This window comes from Aythya fuligula, chromosome 9 (genome assembly GCF_009819795.1).
Source record: "Aythya fuligula isolate bAytFul2 chromosome 9, bAytFul2.pri, whole genome shotgun sequence".
NCBI classification, from domain to species: domain Eukaryota; kingdom Metazoa; phylum Chordata; class Aves; order Anseriformes; family Anatidae; genus Aythya; species Aythya fuligula.
Genome location: NC_045567.1, coordinates 26,483,836 through 26,498,801, shown reverse-complemented (window position 1 = coordinate 26,498,801; position 14,966 = coordinate 26,483,836). Strand labels below are relative to the sequence as shown.

The following is a 14,966-nucleotide window of genomic DNA, read 5'->3' as shown; positions in this document are numbered from 1 at the left end:
AGTATATAATTGGCTAAAATACATCTCTAGACCTTTCCGATCATCTGTAACATCTGGCATGACATATTTAACCCGTAGGGAAAACTGCAACTGTTTTTCTCTTGCAACAGTTTTGTTGTTTTTTTTTTTAACTGCTTCTTGCCATGTTTCAAGCTATTAATAGCAAGTAGAGCTATGCAACGCTAATATGCTTTGTTCTATCACATAGGTAAGTGCGATGCTGAGTTAGTGCATGTTAAAAGTCTTTAGTCTTAAAGTAGCAGATTGTGCTAACTTTGACCAAGTTAATTTCTTCCAGACCAGTCCTTTGTGACTCTAGCCACAAATGATTCCTATGTGAAAGGAGCACTCGTACTTGGTTCATCCTTGCAACAGCACAGAACAACAAGGAAGTTGACTGCACTTATAACTCCTCAGGTCTCAGATTCTATGAGGTAAGGTCACTTAAATACATTAAACTGCCACACCTGCTGCTGTTGTGAAGGCTGCAAAAAGTTAAACTTCTTGCTGGTAACCTTTCAAAACTCTGGAAACTTAATTAAGCTTAGCAGAATTAACGTAAACTATCTGGAATTCTGTAAGGGCTTCAGACATTTAAAAAAAAAAAAACAAACAAACATTTTTCCACATGATAAATTTAAAAAATACTCTCTAGTTAGAGCGCTAAGCTGCGACATACTTCAACTAGATCTTTGCTCTTTTGTAGCCCTACTTAAAACTGTCTGACAATGCAAAGTTGTCCATGCCTTCATTAGCTGTGTATTTATGCATATGGAGATGGAAGTAGGGGATTGGTATTAGTATTCTGGATTGAGTTATTGTAACCCAAACTATTGAAATTTAGTAGATGCTTCAAATTAGATCTCCAGATTTTATCCAAACCAGATCTCCATGATTTTATCACGGAGAAGAAACTGAGTAGAACTACCGTATGTTAAATCAGCAGCATGGAGGCATTTGAGTATTTTCACAAATTGAGACAGCTGCTTTCTATAGCCTCTCTAGAACTAGTCTTGGCATGGAACTGACAAGGTGCTTTTTCAACATCTAAGGGTTGTTGCTGGGGAATAACTTACTTGCTATATGAACTACATATTATAGGTTAAGACTCTCTATGTGGGAAGTTCTGAAAAGATACCTTACAGGGATGGTAGTGGTTCAGTAACAAGTTAATCTCTCTGGAGTTCTGTGGGAGCTGAACAGTCTTATCACTATAAAGATGGTTCACATAGGTACATCTATTCTAACACATTAAGTGACTGTGTGCCTTCAAGATGAATCACATAAATGTGCTTACTGTGCTACAGCAATGCAGTTAGTCCCATGCCCTTAAAACAGCTATAGCAAGAAAACCAATAGACACACTACTTGATGGGTAGTTAAATGGAACTTCATACTTTGTGTCCTTAAATTCAGAAGCAACTGTCTGTATCAAACTGTTGGTGTAAAGACAGCCTTGCAAAACAGTGCTCTAAAATACATTTACAAGCTCTGTGGCTCAAATCGAATGGTCTGGAGTTATTGGTACAAAATACTCCATAGAATAGTGTGACTTTACAGATACTTCATGTTTTAAGCTGCATGACCATCTCTTGAACTAAATAGTGATGGTAAAGCAAAGGTTGGATATCTACCACAAAAATTTACTATGCTGTCTGAAAACTTAAATCACTCTCAAGGTGAAAATAATATTGAGTCAAAATGCTGCTGTATCCAGAACCACAATTAAGTGAGCCCATACAGATTTTTAGGATAAAGCAAGTTTTAGTAACTGGGTCGGGTCACATGGCCCTAGCAGTCACAAATCTGGAATGACGTTGTCATGATTACTGTATGAACTTCCCTTTCAGCTGTTTAGGATTCAGCTAGTGTCCTGCTCAAGCTACTCCAGCAGCTTCCCATTTCTTAATTGCCTACTGAAAGTAGACTGTTCACTCACCAAAAATTAGTTTGACTGTGGGGAAAAAAAAAAAAAACATGTGGAAAGCTTGTACTATGTAACCATGGACCTGGTAGCAGTACCAATTAAAGGCCTGGCGGAGTGGGGAAGGTAATAATTCTTTGCTCCCTAATAGGTGCCCACTGCAAACTAGAAACCCTGAGGTTGACAGGTATATTTTATGCATCCCACCGTATGTAGTAAACTCTCACTGCTGGCACAAGGAATATTGCCAGGTGCTCTGTTACTCCACTTTTGTTCATGGAATCTGTTAAGTGGTTCAGTACTGGAACAATAGAACTAAATTTTGGCAACTAACTCTTTCCACAGGGAAGTACTACAAAAAGTATTTCATGAAGTGATTTTGGTAAACATCCTGGATAGTGGGGATTCAGCACACTTAGCATTAATGAAAAGACCTGAGCTGGGTGTCACATTAACAAAGCTTCACTGCTGGGAACTGACACAGTTTTCAAAGTGTGTTTTCATGGATGCAGACACAATGGTAAGTGGTCATGTCTCATGGTACCTCTTCATGACCTGGTATGAGGGTTGTTGGTTGGATTTTTTTGTAGTGTTTGTTTTGTTTTATTTTTGAGGGGAAGGAGGGATGACGGAGGTGGTCTCGCTGTTTGGACTCATAACTCTCTAAAAATACATGTGCACTTATGTCTAAGTAATTCCTTGTAACATGTAGTCTGTGGGCGCTATCTCCATATAGTCTTCCATAAGACAAGAGCATCGATATGAGAATTTTATGTCATGTCTTAAGATGGATGTCAAAATCCATTAAAACAAGATACCCCAATTCCTACGCTAGAAACCAGAAAGCAATTTTTTGCCCCCTACAACTAGGTTTTGTCAAATATCGATGAGCTTTTTGAGAGAGAAGAGCTGTCTGCAGCACCAGATCCAGGCTGGCCTGATTGTTTTAATTCTGGAGTTTTTGTTTACCGACCTTCCATTGAAACATACAATCAGCTGTTACAGCTTGCCACAGAGAAAGGCAGCTTTGATGGTATGTATTCATTTGTATTCCAATGTAAGTTAGACCACAGTGGTAATGGTGGTTGGGTTGGCTCAGTAACTAGATATGTATCATGGGGACTCTGATGGAATTCTGAACTCCAGTGTAACTGCACAATCATTCTTATCACAATAGAAGATATTATTTCGATGTAAAACAACTACTTTCATCAGGTTTCCTGGAATAACACAAGAGTTTGGCCTCTAAACCAGCAGCTATAAGCATTAACAAGGCAAAATCACGTAACAAGGAGTCTTGAGATACAGCAAGTGCAGTGAATGCATGAGCAAATTGAAGCTGTAGTGCTATGCTTCATGCATTGCTAAATAAATTCAGCTCTTCAACACTCAAGGCCAGGTGTTCAATGTTAACTCAAGTTACTGTGAAGGAGGAAGAGTAGTACAAATAACTTGAGTGCACCTTCAGAGAAACTAAATTATTTGAAGATAAAACTCTCTCTTGATATTGTGTGATAGCTTCCTATCATTATAGGATGGTGACCATCTTTTTCCCAATATCAATTGTGTGCAGCATTGGCTCCTACCCACTGTAGGTCACTTAGGATTGCTCACTGTGCCAAACTTAAGTTTGAGAAGTCAACTACTGCTGTTCTGTTAGTCTTTGCAATCTATTACCACTGCAGTCAACACACGTTGCTTGAAATCTCTGTAGTTAATAAAAGCTTCTAAATGATGAGCTCTGTGTTTCAATCACTAAATTTCATTATGTAGCTACTGTGGCACAAAACCAAGTCTTACCAAAAAAGCTGCAGAAAACTATGTAATAAGACCATTAAATTGCACTCTTACTTGAAGCCAGTTAGTCAGCTTGTTAACTTATCTTCCAGTACTCTGTAAATGGTAAAAATTCTAGATGCTGGTCTCAGTTTGCAGAATCATCCCTGTAACTTTATGGGCTCCTATGTGTGGCCTATTATAGAACATAAGTCTCAGTTGCATGCTTAATATTACCAGGTAAATAAGTAAAAATAAGTACTGTAACGAATGGTCTATCTATACCTCATGACTAAAGAGGCAGAGGTTGGTAGCTCTAGGAGTGCTCTCAAATGTTGGAGGTAAATTGATCCTCAAGAAATGACAAAAGCTACAGGATGGTACTGAATTGTTGAAATAAAAAAAAAAAAAATTGTGGAAACTCACTGAGTAGCTCCAGGTATATCTGAGATGTATCTCTCTTGAGCTTTAAGCTTGACTCCTAGCAGGTCCATCTTCGAAGCCCAAGGCCCCAGTTCTTTCAAAAAACAGACTTGCTTCCACAGTGTTCTTTCTGACTTGAGAGCTAAGGCCACAAAATGGTGAAACTTCCTTGATGTTGTCAACATGTAGCCACTGTTGCAGCTGTTACAGCCACTGTTGCAGCTGTTAACAACAAAAATGGTGGGTTAATGGTTTCAGTACCAAATTTTTAGAACTATAATTTTATAAACTTACTCAGCTTTTATGAAATGGTAGTATTGATCTAAATAATGAGGCAGTGGAGACTTACCTGTCTCTACCTGTATATGCTGCTATTGAGCTTATGAACTTGGAGAGAGTGGATTTAAACTTGAATTGATATAGACAGTAATAAAAGTTCCTAGGAAACTTCTTAAACATCTGTGGAGGGTTACTGCCCTTAATAGGGTACAGGGATGAAAACTCTATCTACCAAGTTATGCATAACTGAAATCAAGCGCAAAGCACCACATCTACAGTAGTACTAACTAGAAAACGCAAGACCTTCCAGGGTGTTTCCTGATGATAAACTAGAGCAGATGGTTAGCTCCTATGTAATGCCGTTGTCCAGAAATGGTACAATGACAGCTACTTACGTAGTGACAACTACTTTATGTAGAAAGGTGTAGTTCAAACAGACAATAGGGAACTAGAGGAGGCGAAAAGTCTGGTTTTAAAAGAACTCTGGTAGTGCTGATACCTTAAGAGCTGTTGATAAGACTTGCACAATCCTCTGGCTTTTTACCCTGGTATGTAAAACAGTTCCTTTACTCTTAAAGACATAATGCAGCAGAATTCTATCTGTAGACATGTAGCTAATTAACTACTGCCTGATTTTATGTTTAAGGGCCAATTTGTACAAGACTCCTGTTGAAGTCTGAACTAGGACAGCTAAACTTTGTTTTCAGTGGCTGTTTTGGCACAAATGTATGCAATCTGGAAAAAAACTGATTATGTGGAACAAGTCTGAATGATAAAGTCATGTAGAGTAAGTTAAACACACTGCTACTCCTTTAATTATGAACTACCTGTTCTGAGGTCTCCAAGACTTTATCTTCTAGATTATTTTACTGTTAGCATAAACATTCATAACACTGTTTTAAGTTAAAAGTTAAAATGTTACATAACTGAGTAAAGACCAGAAGCCTTGTCTGCTTTCTTTGACTCTGATCTCTTGTGACATGTGAGTTCAAAAGTGCTTTTCATCCTTAGGGGCTGAGAGGCAAGTCAGGGGGTTGAAATTACTGGACTGATTCTGTCTGCAGTGTCCCACTCTGCAATCTGCATGTACGCTCACAGCCGTAATGGGATACTTAGAATTTGTATTTGTCAGTGTATGTCCTGTAAATTTAATTGCAAAATGTCAGTGTAGGCACTTCAGTTACAAAAAGCAAATTCCGCTTAAATTGCATTGAGTGTGTAAACCTTTCTACAGTCCTGACTTTAACTATAGGTCACTCAAAGAAAAACAAACCTTTTTCCTGAATCAGCAGCAACTGAGTGCTTCAGAAAATTAAAGATTAAAATAAAACATACTGTCTCTTAATTATTTATCTCCTGTTCATCAATGTTATTTGTGAATGCAGTTACAGGTGGAGGGAAGACAGCAAATGCAAGTTGAGGTACTCTCTCCAATCTCCTTCATCAGAGGAACTAATTACAGTTCTTGAATACATTGCATACACTTTAGTCTAAGTATATTGACTGCAATAATGAATGAGAGGGTATATAAGTAGCTTTTAATTCTCAGTAGTTGCTTGTAAACTAGTCTGTTTTGGGCCAGGTGCCATTATAATTTGGGCCATTTTTTTTAGCTACCCTACTACTAACATACCAGACAACTTTAGACTCATTTGACCTCATTACAACTTCTACTTGCAAACTGACCCCTCCCAAAACTGTAGCTCTAGCCATGATTTAGGTGGTTATCCTCACTAAGGGGCTAGTCAGCAGCTTGATAGTACAGAACTAGGAACTTCTATTGCCTGTTAATGGATTTGATTAAGGTTCTTTTTTAGTGCTGTGTCTAAGACTGAATGTGCTTTCCTTATTAGATCCCATTATAGGTAGATGCATATTGGGCTGCAGGTTTAAAGGACCACTGACTCCAGCTCCAAGACCATGGTCATGTATCTGTAAGCATAAATAATAAAACTCATAGTTAGCGCTTGGTCATGGGAGCTACAGTTTTGCTGAAGCAACTGTTCAGTACCCAATTGTCAAGTCTTTTCTGCTGTGTTGTACTGCTTGAAGATAACACTAAAATAAACTGAATCTCAGTGATTGAGAGTAACCTGCTGTCTCTTAGAAACCAAAAGTAACCTTGCACGTACTACTACTCCCATTCTGTTTGTTGTTTTGTGGTTTTTTTATTCATTTTCAAAGACTGCAAGGTTTATAGGATTGTTTACAAATAGAACTGTAGGGATCAGTGCCAAACTCCTACTGGACATGACAAACTGCATTAGCAACTATTAATTAGGGAGGCCTGGTAGAGTGACTGAACAACTCTAAAATAACTGTATGCTTGTAGCTTATAAATCCTTTATCTTTCAGGTGCAGACCAGGGGTTATTAAACACCTTCTTCAGCAGCTGGGCAACAACAGACATGAACAAACATCTACCGTTTATTTATAACTTGAGCAGCACTTCTGTGTACTCATACCTTCCAGCATTTAAAGCGTAAGTTGAGAATTCTAAGAAGACCTTCAAGGGCATATATAAACTAATGTATTGTAACAATGAACAAGTACAATGTGAACTGAATGGTTGCCATTTAAAAAAAGAAACTTTTAGTGTGACTAAAATACCATATAAATTTATACTCTTTAACATAAAGATTACTTTGAAGTTTTACTTTAAAGTAAGAACTGTAATAGGTAGTTAAGCTAATACTCTCCTGATGATAAATAAGCTTTGAAAACTATTGGTAGTTTAAACCTCTCATTCCTGGTGGTAATGTGCTTACTGTAAATCAACATCACTTGACAGTTTAAATGCAAAAGAGAATCACAACACCAGTATAGGATACTGTCAGCAAAGAGCTCTAGCCAAAGGCAATAGCTCTTGAATCTTCTTGAGCTGAACTTCAGCATGTCACTGATGGTATTTTTCCTGTCCAAATAACTTGCACTCTCATCACTTAAATTACTTTTGGTATTTAACAACTGGTAGCTACAATCAACCTATCCACTATTCAAATAAACATTATAAACAAGGACTTGCATAGAGGCAGAATTCTTTACCAACAGTCTTTCTAGATCTAAGACTGTTCCTTAAGTAATAGCAAGATGGAACAGACTATGGCCAGGCACCATATTGTTGCACACTTCCAGTGTAAGGAAAGAAGTCTCTTCCCTAGCAGTATTAAATTTGGCTTGTGAGTAAACCTACTGTCAGGGGTAAGGTCACTCAAAGTGTTAAACAGAAGAAAAGGGGGCAGCTCTAAAAGCTGAAATGTTACACTGAAACCCATATTCATTAAGAACTATGACAGCTGGGGGAGGGAGGAAAGTACCAACTGCAAAAAAAAAAAAAACTGATCTTTGAATGACATCAATTTATTAGTGTCTAAAGCAGCAGCTAGCACAAGCAGGACTGTGCTGGCTCAAGGTCAGACTGTGTCTTGTGATCAAAACACCATCTGAAATACTGTCATGCTAAAAATGGAACACTTATTTAAAGAAATCTATGCAAGCCTGAGAATGACTAAGTAGTTGGACAACATTTGATAAGCTAACGTCTATTGTAAAGTATGTCTGTTTTCCACAACTGGTTGGTGGTTATCCACATGACCTTAAATTTACAAATGACCTTGTTGCTAGGAAAGATTAGTTGGACTGGGGACTCCTGATGAAGAAAATTCCATATAAGTGATTGAATTGATTGCCTAACTGAACTCAGCAGACCTTCAGACAGTGTAATGCTGGAAGTACAGCTTTTAAGTAGAATGCATGTTCTGTTCAATAGGTGGAACAACTTCCTTTGGTTAGATCAGCTACTCACAGTAAACAGCAGTTGACATAAACTGAAATTTGAACCTACTGACACTGATAACAAAGCTCTTTGTAGAAGGTTAGCAAGGCTAACCTTCACAGCAGTCTTGGTAAAGAAAATGCCAAGTAATGATAAATGGTCTCTAACTTTAAAACATTGAATTTTGGGAGATGGGGAAAGACAGATCAGTTGCTGTAGCAAATGTGGACATAAAGCTTTCTAACAGTTCAGCTTAAACATCAGAATAAGTACTGCATCTTATCTAGAAAGCAGATATTGAGGGCATAGTAGAAGCCTGGCATCTGTCAATTGTTGTACAGGTCTTTAGTGGGCAGAATACTAAGAATACACTTCTCTATTTGCAGAAGCAGCGTAACAAAGTAAAACATAAGCTAGAGATTGTGTAAAATGTTTTAAGTAGCCTCGATTTTTAAACAATGATGTTTCTTGAGAGCAACATCAGCCTACGATGAAGACAACTCAGGTTGCTAAATAGCGCTGTCACAGCTAACAAAGCTACGATAGCCCTACTAAGCCAAATCTTGACATACGGATTTTGAAGTTAGAGCCCAGAAACTGACACACACACACCCCGTGTGTATTTATTTATTTATTTATTTATTTATAACTTTTAACTACTATGATTCTTTACCTTGTTTCACCCATGCATGGGTTTTCATTTGGCAGTAAGATTAATAATGGTCAAAATAGTGTATGGAAATAGTCAAATACCACAATAGCTCAAAATCCCCATCTAAATGCATATTGCTTTGTTCTGAATATTGTACAGTCTTTGAAACATACCTGCACAGTCTTTGTATGTTGCATAACTCAATCAAATCCTGGTCCAAATGACCAAAGTATGCTTAAATAAAGCTATTAGACAAACCAGTTTGGCATTATTATTCATTTCATTAGTATTTTGAGAAATCCTAACATGACACAAAATGAGCTAGATGAGACAGTCACTATTACTAGAGAGAGTAGTATTGCTTGTTCTCCAAACTGACTCAAGCTGAATGCTATTTCTGGAATCACAGAGGAATTAAATGAATGCTGTCTCTTAGTATAAGTTCTTTACTACAAAAGGGATGGATATTATCTACTCTTGTATTACAAAAGAACATAGTAACAGGACAAAAGCTTCGAGTCCATATTGAAAGGGAGTTAAAATTGTTAAAGACATGTTTTAAAAAAACAAAGTAAGATTATTTAGAAAAATAACAGCTGACCATCTACCAAGATCCTGCAGCAAGGTTAGATGTCCTCTGAAATGTCTAGATTATAGCCTTTACTTTGACTGTGTGTGTGTGTATATATATATATATATATGAGAGAGAGATGAGAGGCTTTATTTTGTAGAGGTAGTCTTGCAACAGGGCCTTCTGATGTTCCTTTATACAGGGCTGTAGTCTATAAGGGTAACTATTACTGACCCTTCTTTACTTAATGCTTGTAATGCATAGTTATCAGGATTGCTGACTGGAGTAGAATCTTTTTCACTTTTACAACTAGTTCCAATTGCAGTGGCTTCTTGAGACTGCTCTCTCCCAAGCTATGGACATCACTCTACCTAAAGACTTGACTGTAAGTACTTAAATAGTTCCGTCTGTGAGGCTTTGGCTGTATTCTGACTAGTGTAACATAGAATTGTTTGCATTTTTTTTCCGTTATATAGTGATGCTTTCAGTCCCAGTAGGCATTGGCAGTTTTATTATTTAGTATTTAGTTTTCTAAATATATTCATATTTGTTTTCTGGACACCTACAAAGACAGCAGGTTAAAAATTTGTTTGACAACCAAAACTCTTGTTTTCTAGACACCTGCAGAAACTGGGTGGTTATGATTTTTCTTTTCAACAGGTTTGGTGCAAATACTAAAGTGGTGCATTTCCTGGGAAGCACAAAGCCATGGAAGTATACATATGACTCCAAAACAAAAAGCATAAAAGGCAATATGGATGACCCTAAAGTAGTTCACCCAGAATTCCTCAACATGTGGTGGGATACCTATATGACTAATATTCTACCATTATTAGAGCAGCATGGAATTGCTAAAGAAGCTACCACAGGTGTAAACATGGTATGTGTTTTAATGTTCTTATAGAAACTACCTAAGTATATGAAACAGATTTTGTGCTATCACTAATTTCCTTTCCTTCTGTCTACTTCAAAGCCTCGGTGTGGTTTAACTGGTGGGGTGCAGAGTTTTTTGGCTTTGTTCTTTTAAGCTTGGAATAAAGGATAACACAGATGGGAAGTATGCTATAGTGGTCTTGAACATAGCTGTCTGCTTGCCTAGAACTACTTAAGAGCATAATGGTGCACCAGAAATGATACTGTAGTAACTTCAGTAAATAAAGAGAAGGGCCCTAATCCTTAATGTGCTGTAGCTAGTAACATTCTCAAACAGAAGAACCCCAGCTGAGCATGCAATATACACATGCAGATCTTGCATGGTACAAGGTAGGCCTACAATAAATAATTACTTAAGTAGACTTGCAGTGATGAATCTTGATATTTATAAAGCCAAAATAATGCTTCTAACTGTAGTTCTTAAGCACAGCTTAGTTAAGCACGGTTTAGTAGCAGGTGGCTGCAAACTTTGCAGTCTCAGCTTAGTACATGGGCCAGTTTAAGTTCTAAACCTTTCTAAGCCTAAGGTTGCTGATCTCTAAGATGTGCTCTCATTAATCTTACATCTTTCTAATGAACTATTTGCAGCTATCAGGCTTGGTCTATACTCTGGCTTTCTCTTGTGGCTTCTGTAGAGAGGTATGAAGAACTTAAACTCCCCTCCCCCCAAGTGACTTCTGTTACTCTTTGTTATTTTACCAGGAAAGCTGCATGATTCCTGCTTACTGGCAATGCTTGTTGCTGTGCATGAGAACTTCCATTTAGTTGTCCTGTTCTATGGCCTGCTGCTTGCCTTAAATATGCAAGGTATTTCTGTATTTTTACTCTGCCTTTCATTTTAGGCAGAGGTTACAGAGGCAGTGTCCCACATGTCAGTATCAACACCATCACCAGTATTACCAACCATATCTTCAGAAGAACGCAAGGAACGGTGGGAACAAGGTCAAGCTGACTACATGGGAATGGATTCCTTTGATAATATCAAGAAGAAACTGGACTCCTACCTTCAATAGAAATGCCAGTTTCGAGCACTGGCAATACAAGGACTTGTTCCAGAACTAACAGCTAGAAAGGTTGTAGATGGTGGTCAGTTAAGCTTGCAAGTAGTTTGAAAAAACTGTTGGCTGAAGGCCAGTGCAGTGCTACAGATGAAGACTGAGCAAAAGCTAGGAAGCAGAATTCCTTGGGCCAGATGTAATTGCCCAATATCCAGTTCTCTCTACTAGATAAAGGTATTTTCAGCTCACATTTTCTTCTGCTGCGATCAATTGGCTCAAAATATTCCTTGACACTGGGTTTGTACTTCACCACATAAAGGTGATTAGCACTGATTCCTTTGCTTGCTATTTTAGGTGTAAAATCTGATTGATGGGAGTGCTCATTCACTAGACAGATAGCTATTCTGGTTTACCATAAATGTATTTATGACATTAAGGATACATAAATATGTAACAGTAATAGCACTGCTTTGCTCTTCTAGTCACAATTGCACTGAAGTTTTGACCAGGTTTTCTTACACAGTGCATACAGCATGGCAGAATGCATTTGTTTAGTTTGATATTCTACAGGCCCTGTAAACTGAGCTTGATCTGTTATTTGCATTTGATGCAAAAATAAAAAGAAGTTATATTTCCGGTTTCCTCAAACTCTTGAACAATTCTTAAAAAAAAAAAAAAAAAAAAAAAAAAAGGGGGGGGGAGCTTTGAAGTATAATTTAAAATATTCAACAGCTATATCCCTAAACTCTCAACTCCATTCTAGCTACCATTAGCAAATATCCAGCTTCCAGTTCTGTAATTATTTTCAGAGTATATAATCACTTGCCAGGGAGCTGCTAGAGGAAATACCCGCTGAAGCTTTTCACACAAGCAGAATAGAGCTTGAGAAAAGGGAATTTTTATTTTGATTACTATGGAATAAACTCTAATGTAAGCCCTGTAGAACATAAAATTGTTTTTAAACACATAAACACAACGGATACTATTTGGGCAAGTAAAAATCAAGTAGCTGCTTGAATAACTGCACCTACCCTGATTAGGAAAACAACTCCTTCAATGTGTGCAGGGTAAAAGAATGCCACACGTTGTATTCTCAGACACAAAAGTAGTATAAACACCACAGTAACAACAGTGTTCTTAAGGCTGTATTACTACTTCCTGTATTAAGCTCAGATTCATTTGTTAGCTAGGAATTAGTTAGTTTTAACACCTATACTCTGTACTAGTCCAAAAGCACAAAATAGAGTTATTTCAGAACAGTTCAGTGCTGGGTTAAAACTAGTTCTAAAACTTGCTGGGCTGCTTTCCATGATCTATCAGTGGTCTTGGTCATCTGGAGAGATCCTGGATGACTGGAGACTTGCTAATGTGACACCCATCTATAAGAAGGGTTGTAAGGAGGACCCAGGGAACTACAGGACTGTCGGCCTGACCTCGTTGCCAGGAAAGGTGATGGAACAGGTCATCTTGAATGCAATCACGCAGCATATGCAGGACGACCAGGGGATCAGGCCCAGTCAGCATGGGTTCATGAAAAGCAAGTCTTGCCTGATCAATATCATCTCCTTCTATGACCTGGTGACCTGCCTAGTGGGTGAGGGAAGGTCCGTTGACATAGTCTACCTAGACTTCAGCAAGGTCTTTGTGGTCTCCCATAGCATTCTCCTGGAGAAGCTGGCAGCCCATGGCTTGGACAGGTACACACTTTGCTCAGTTAAAAAAAGCTGGATGGCCAGGCCCAAAGAGTAGTGGCGAATGGAATTAAATCCAGCTGGTGACCAGTCGCGAGTGGTGTTCCCCAGTGTTGGGGCCCATCCTTTTTAACATCTTTATTGATGATTTAGATGAGGGAATTGAGTGCATTCTCAGTAAGTTTGCAGATGACACCAAGCTGGGGGGTAAGTGTTGATCTGCTGGAGGGTATGAAGGCCCTGAAGAGGAACCTGGACAGGATGGGTTGATGGGCAGAGGCCAATGGGATGAGGTTCAACATGGCTAAGCGCTGGGTCCTGCCTGTTGGCCCAAACAACCCCACATAGCTCTACAGGCTTGAGGGAGAGTGGCTGAAAAGCTGTGCATAGGAAGAGGATCTGGGGGTGCTGATTAATGCTTTTCTGAACATGAGCTGGCAGTGTGCCCAGGTGGCCAAGAAGGTCAACAGCATCCTGGCTTGTTATCATAGAATCATAGAATATCCTGAGTTGGAAGGGACCCTTAAGGATCATCAAGTCCAACTCTTGACACCGCACAGGTCCACCCAAAAGTTCAGACCATGTGACTAAGTGCACAGTCCAATCTCTTCTTAAATTCAGACAGGCTCGGTGCAGTGACCACTTCCCTGGGGAGCCTGTTCCAGTGTGCAACCACCCTCTCTGTGAAGAGCCCCCTCCTGATGTCAAGCCTAAATTTCCCCTGCCTCAGCTTAACCCTGTTCCCGCGGGTCCTGTCACTGGTGTTAATGGAGAAAAGGTCTCCTGCCTCTCGACACCCCCTTACGAGGAAGTTGTAGACTGTGATGAGGTCTCCCCTCAGCCTCCTCTTCTCCAGGCTGAACAGGCCCAGTGACCTCAGCCGTTCTTCGTACGTCTTCCCCTCCAGGCCTTTCACCATCTTCGTAGCCCTCCTCTGGACACTCTCCAACAGTTTCATGTCCTTTTTATACTGTGGTGCCCAGAACTGCACACAGTACTCGAGGTGAGGCCGCACCAGCGCAGAGTAGAGCGGGACAATCACCTCCCTTGACCTACTAGCGATGCCGTGCTTGATGCACCCCAGGACACGATTGGCCCTCCTGGCTGCCAGGGCACACTGCTGGCTCATATTCAACTTGCTGTCTACCATGATCCCCAGATCCCTCTCTTCTAGGCTGCTCTCCAGCGTCTCATCGCCCAGTCTGTACGTGCAGCCAGGGTTTCCCCGTCCCAGGTGCAGGACCCGGCACTTGCTCTTATTGAACTTCATGCGGTTGGTGATCGCCCAGCTCTCCAACCTATCCAGATCCCTCTGCAAGGCCTTTCCACCCTCATTCGAGTCCACAACTCCTCCAAGTTTGGTGTCATCAGCAAACCTGCTCAAAATACCTTCTATTCCTACATCCAGATCGTTTATAAAAATATTTAAAAGTACCGGCCCTAAAATGGAGCCTTGAGGGACCCCACTGGTGACCGCCTGCCAGCCTGACGCAGCCCCATTTACCATAACCCTTTGGGCCCTGCCCGTTAGCCAATTGCTCACCCATCGTATGATGTTTTTATTTAGCTGTATGGTGGACATTTTGTCCAGTAGGATCCTATGGGAAACCGTGTCAAAAGCCTTGCTGTTATCAGGAATAGTGTAGCCAGCAGGACCAGGGAGGTGATTGTCCCTTTGTATTCTGCTCTAGTGAGGTCACTCCTCAAGTACTGTTTTTGGCCCCTCAGCACAAGAAGGACATCAAGGCCCTTGAGCCCTCAAAAGAAGGGCTACAAAGCTGGTGAAGGGCCTGGAACACAAGTCCTATGAGGAGCTGCTGATTTAGTCTGGAGACAAGGAGGCTCAGGGGACACCTTATTGCTCTCTACAACTACCTGAAAGGAAGTGGGGAGGTGGATCTCAGCTCTTCCCTCAGGTAACTAGTGATAGGACTAGAGGGCATG

General features: G+C 39.8%; 1 protein-coding gene across 1 annotated transcript; it reads left to right on the top strand.

Moving 5' to 3' along the window:
• Positions 1-288: 288 nt before the first annotated feature.
• On the top strand, positions 289-11,979 carry GYG1 (glycogenin 1; the record flags this gene model as incomplete). Its single annotated transcript, XM_032192967.1, has 7 exons — positions 289-434; positions 2,270-2,444; positions 2,795-2,957; positions 6,758-6,884; positions 10,061-10,280; positions 10,922-10,972; positions 11,176-11,979. Coding segments are annotated over 7 exons (1,053 nt in total), but the record flags the coding sequence as incomplete, so codon positions are not given.
• Between the last annotated feature and the right edge of the window lie 2,987 nt (positions 11,980-14,966).